The following is a 5534-nucleotide window of genomic DNA, read 5'->3' as shown; positions in this document are numbered from 1 at the left end:
AACCTAAAGTTTTGTGCCTATCGCTGTGTGAAAATACAGCTAAATATTTCCCCCTGCATGTTTTTTATCCCATGCAGTCACTTGTAAGTTGCTATCTTGTGCTGTCACATGTAGTGGATTGAACTTTGAATGCTTGAATTTTGATTTAGAAAGCTCATAGACTCTGGTGTTTGTTTGAGCGTCAGGAGAAGCGTGAGTGAGATGTTCAACAGTTACAATCAGCAGGAGTAGCAGGAGTGTTGTCACAATTGTTGAATTAATGGTGAATAATTGTGGATCGCACCAGTTTTGTTTTTAAATTGAAGCATTGTATTTGCTAACCTTTGTTGGCTACCTGCCAAAGTGGCTGGTAAGATTTACAGATTTACCCGCCAATGCCAAAATCTACCACCAGTTGGCTGGTGGCGGGTGTTAATTTTCCCTTTGCCTGGTTTCTGTGCCCTGAGTATTTGAAACAAGCTTCAAAACATACTCAAATTAGATTATCTTTTGTCACTTGGTCAGTTTAGGAACTTGATAAAGGATCTGTCATCTGAGGAATGTAGATGTTTTAATTGATTTTATTGTGTAAATTTACTTCATAATTTATATGTAATCAATGAACTATATTATGTTTTAATTCTGAATATACATTTATGATTGTTTAATGTCTGTAAGCAGGGCTCCTCTGAAAAAGAGACCTCGGTCTCAGTAGGACCTCCCTGCCTCAATAAAGGATTCAAACACAAATAACAATAACATGATAAGACAAGTAGAAAGTTGGCTTTCATATTTAACGACTCCACCGTATCAGCTACAGGAGCCAACTCCTGTCAGGCCAGATAGATGAATCAGAGACATGGATGGTTGGGTGTGGCAATGCTGCAGAGTGCACCTTTAATATGAAGTGCCATAAGTGTGACTTGTTTTGTGTCTGTGTTCATGATAGAAACACTTGGTGTACACAAAGGACACAATGTTGAGATAATAAATAAAATAAAGTCACAATTGACAATGAACAGGCTTCATGATTGAACAGGCCTTACTGTGAACAGGCTTCATGATTGAACAGGCCTTACTGTGAACAGGCTTCATGATTGAACAGGCCTTACTGTGAACAGGCTTCATGATTGAACAGGCCTTACTGTGAACAGGCTTCATGATTGAACAGGCCTTACTGTGAACAGGCTTCATGATTGAACAGGCCTTACTGTGAACAGGCTTCATGATTGAACAGGCCTTACTGTGAACAGGCTTCATGATTGAACAGGCATTACTGTGAACAGGCTTCATGATTGAACAGGCCTTACTGTGAACAGGCTTCATGATTGAACAGGCCTTACTGTGAACAGGCTTCATGATTGAACAGGCCTTACTGTGAACAGGCTTCATGATTGAACAGGCCTTACTGTGAACAGGCTTCATGATTGAACAGGCCTTACTGTGAACAGGCTTCATGATTGAACAGGCCTTACTGTGAACAGGCTTCATGATTGAACAGGCCTTACTGTGAACAGGCTTCATGATTGAACAGGCCTTACTGTGAACAGGCTTCATGATTGAACAGGCCTTACTGTGAACAGGCTTCATGATTGAACAGGCCTTACTGTGAACAGGCTTCATGATTGAACAGGCCTTACTGTGAACAGGCTTCATGATTGAACAGGCCTTACTGTGAACAGGCTTCATGATTGAACAGGCCTTACTGTGAACAGGCTTCATGATTGAACAGGCCTTACTGTGAACAGGCTTCATGATTGAACAGGCCTTACTGTGAACAGGCTTCATGATTGAACAGGCCTTACTGTGAACAGGCTTCATGATTGAACAGGCCTTACTGTGAACAGGCTTCATGATTGAACAGGCCTTACTGTGAACAGGCTTCATGATTGAACAGGCCTTACTGTGAACAGGCTTCATGATTGAACAGGCCTTACTGTGAACAGGCTTCATGATTGAACAGGCCTTACTGTGAACAGGCTTCATGATTGAACAGGCCTTACTGTGAACAGGCTTCATGATTGAACAGGCCTTACTGTGAACAGGCTTCATGATTGAACAGGCCTTACTGTGAACAGGCTTCATGATTGAACAGGCCTTACTGTGAACAGGCTTCATGATTGAACAGGCCTTACTGTGAACAGGCTTCATGATTGAACAGGCCTTACTGTGAACAGGCTTCATGATTGAACAGGCCTTACTGTGAACAGGCTTCATGATTGAACAGGCCTTACTGTGAACAGGCTTCATGATTGAACAGGCCTTACTGTGAACAGGCTTCATGATTGAACAGGCCTTACTGTGAACAGGCTTCATGATTGAACAGGCCTTACTGTGAACAGGCTTCATGATTGAACAGGCCTTACTGTGAACAGGCTTCATGATTGAACAGGCCTTACTGTGAACAGGCTTCATGATTGAACAGGCATTACTGTGAACAGGCTTCATGATTGAACAGGCATTACTGTGAACAGGCTTCATGATTGAACAGGCCTTACTGTGAACAGGCTTCATGATTGAACAGGCCTTACTGTGAACAGGCTTCATGATTGAACAGGCCTTACTGTGAACAGGCTTCATGATTGAACAGGCCTTACTGTGAACAGGCTTCATGATTGAACAGGCATTACTGTGAACAGGCTTCATGATTGAACAGGCCTTACTGTGAACAGGCTTCATGATTGAACAGGCCTTACTGTGAACAGGCTTCATGATTGAACAGGCCTTACTGTGAACAGGCTTCATGATTGAACAGGCATTACTGTGAACAGGCTTCATGATTGAACAGGCATTACTGTGAACAGGCTTCATGATTGAACAGGCCTTACTGTGAACAGGCTTCATGATTGAACAGGCCTTACTGTGAACAGGCTTCATGATTGAACAGGCCTTACTGTGAACAGGCTTCATGATTGAACAGGCCTTACTGTGAATAGGCTTCATTAAAGCTACACTATGGAGGTTTAGTTGCTAATCGCTACCTACATTTTGTGCTTGAGTGTATGGTTATTCTACTCATATATGTTTTTTTTTAAATATGTTTTTAGGGCATTTCTGCTTTATTGGGATAGAGACAGTAGAGATTGACAGGAAGGATGGGAGAGAGAGGAGGGATGACATGCAAGATAGGTTGAGGGTCGGAATCGAACCAGGAACCTTGCGATTACGTGGTAAGCGCATTAGTGTGCAACCCTAACCCTAACCCCCCTATCCTACTCATATGTGATATAATATTTTATATGATGTCCCCAACACACAAACTGAATCGATAAGAGTTTTTTTAGCCATACTTCACCGTCATCTTAAAGTAACAGTAACTACTTAGTAGCATTGTAATTATATCACTTAATAATTACTTTGTTGCGTGAATTGATGAATGAATTGATCTATATCATATACTGTATGTATCAACAAACAGGCCTATACATTATATTAAGTAATGCTATTTATGTCAGGTTATAATAACCCATAAAGTAAGACTCACAGATAAAATGGTTATAGTTCATGTTTTATTGCAGAGCTAAGAGCTGCTAGACTGCTGTCACACAAATATTACAACGTAGAAGTCATTAATGTGCCACAAATCTCCTGTTTGTCACATGGTTCTTTGTGTTAACCTTTATTATACATGGGCTTGTCTTTGCTTAGTAAACAGCTCACTATCTTTGTTCCCCTCTCTGATTCCTACAGTCTCAGTAAATGTAAAATAAAAAGTTGAAAAGAAGGGTGGAATTGTACTCTTCTTAAGAGCTGCTTTCAACCATCAAGGATACATGCCCTGTTAATCATGAGGCTTCTGAGTGGAGAGATTTCTTTACATTCATAAAACCGATTTAAACAGCTTTCATTAGAAATAACGTTGAATCTTGTTCATTTTGCTAATCTCGAAATCCACCACAAGATCAGAGATTGTGATGTACTTTCAAAAGTTTATGAAACAATATAATTCTGTGCACAGGTAGTTTTACAGAATAATACTGTGCAGCTTTTAAAAGCTCAATGTGAAAATGCACTTGCACGTTACACTTGATTGACCTCCTAATATCCTGTCTGGCATGGTCAAATCAAGCTACAACTAAATTTACATCTGAGGAATGTCGATAGAATATTTTAAAAGTAATAATGAGGTGAAAAGATTTTCTGAACCAAGGATAGAACAGAGCATAGATAATTGGATTTAAAGTAGAATTGAAGTAACTCAACCAGACAAACACTTCAAAGAGGGTAGCAGGTGTACTAAAGCCTGTGTAAGGATCAATCATGGAATTAACAAAGCAGGGAATCCAACAAAAGATGAACACGCCCACCACAATGGCGAGTGTTTTAGCTGCTTTTCTCTCTGACCGTTGAGACGAGGCACCTTTAACCCTCCCATGTACACAGTGGCTGGCATGCACAATCTTTTTCACCTGCTCTTTTGCCACCAGAAATATCCTAGCATACAATCCCACCATTATAGAGCATGGTAAGAAAAAGCCTATTAGTGTGTCTAGGGCTCCCCACAGTGAATTAAACAGAAGATTACAACTTCCCAGACAGTAAATAGATACAATGTATTCCTCCAGTCCTCTTGTATTTGCCTTTGAGTAGAATAGGCCATAGGAGTACACTGCAGCTATGGACCAACTGGCAGAAACCATGAGCCAAGCTACTGGCATCGTAAACTTGGTGGAATAATGAAGTGGGTTGCACACAGCCTCGTACCGATCTACAGCTATACACACCAGGTGAAAGATAGACACAGATGTCAGGAACATGTCAAAACTAGAGTGCAGCAAACAGAAGGCATCTCCAAAGTACCAGCAGCCGTCCACAGCCCTGATGGTGCTGAAGGGCATCACCACCAGGCCCAGCAGCAGGTCTGCCAGAGCCAGGGACATGATCAGTAGGTTGGTGGGGGTGTGGAGCTGCTTTAGATGAGCTATTGAGATGATGACCACACAGTTCCCTATAATAGTGACCAGCATCCCTGAGACAAACACCAGGTACAACGTCACCTGGGCTCCTTCACTGAACTGCAGCTTGGTGCAGGAGATGTTGGATGCTGGGTAGCAGAGCTGCTTTGGTTCAGCATGTTGAGGAGATGAGGCGTCCATCACCGTTACCCACAATGCTCTGTCCTCCTGATACACTCACCTAATAACTCAAAGGTATTAGAAAAAATAGCATTATCGTTGAAAAAGATGTAATTAACATTCAGGTTTAGAATAATTAAATTGCTACCACAGCTCATGCAGTATATTACGACTATTGTAAACTTATAGTAAATACTGTACCATTTGCGTTGTAAGATGGGTGCTGGAGTGAAGTAATGTTCTCAGAGAGGTCTGATCATGTTTATATGTAGTTCACATTGCTCTCGGCACATCCCCTGCCAGGCTGCCCTCCAGTCACAATAGGTCACATGAACAACACTACATATCTATCCAATGAGTGTACACATAATGTACAGGCAATCAAATGATATAGAAGTTGGCTAATGTTGTCATGGGGAGATTATTTTGCCTGAAGCACATTGTTAGGACTATTCTACCTTTTGTAGACTCAGGCATCAA

The 5534-nt window shown here is 41.3% G+C and overlaps 1 protein-coding gene across 1 annotated transcript; it reads right to left on the bottom strand.

Moving 5' to 3' along the window:
- Positions 1-4043: 4043 nt before the first annotated feature.
- Positions 4044-5075, bottom strand: LOC310817970 (trace amine-associated receptor 13c-like; the record flags this gene model as incomplete). Its single annotated transcript, XM_083688728.1, has 1 exon — positions 4044-5075. The coding sequence occupies one exon, from the start codon at positions 5073-5075 to the stop codon at positions 4044-4046; it is 1032 nt and encodes a 343-aa protein (XP_083544854.1).
- Between the last annotated feature and the right edge of the window lie 459 nt (positions 5076-5534).

Source organism: Argentina silus, assembly GCF_951799395.1.
Source record: "Argentina silus genome assembly, chromosome: 17".
Lineage (NCBI taxonomy): Eukaryota > Metazoa > Chordata > Actinopteri > Argentiniformes > Argentinidae > Argentina > Argentina silus.
This window is presented reverse-complemented; position numbering and strand designations above follow the sequence as displayed.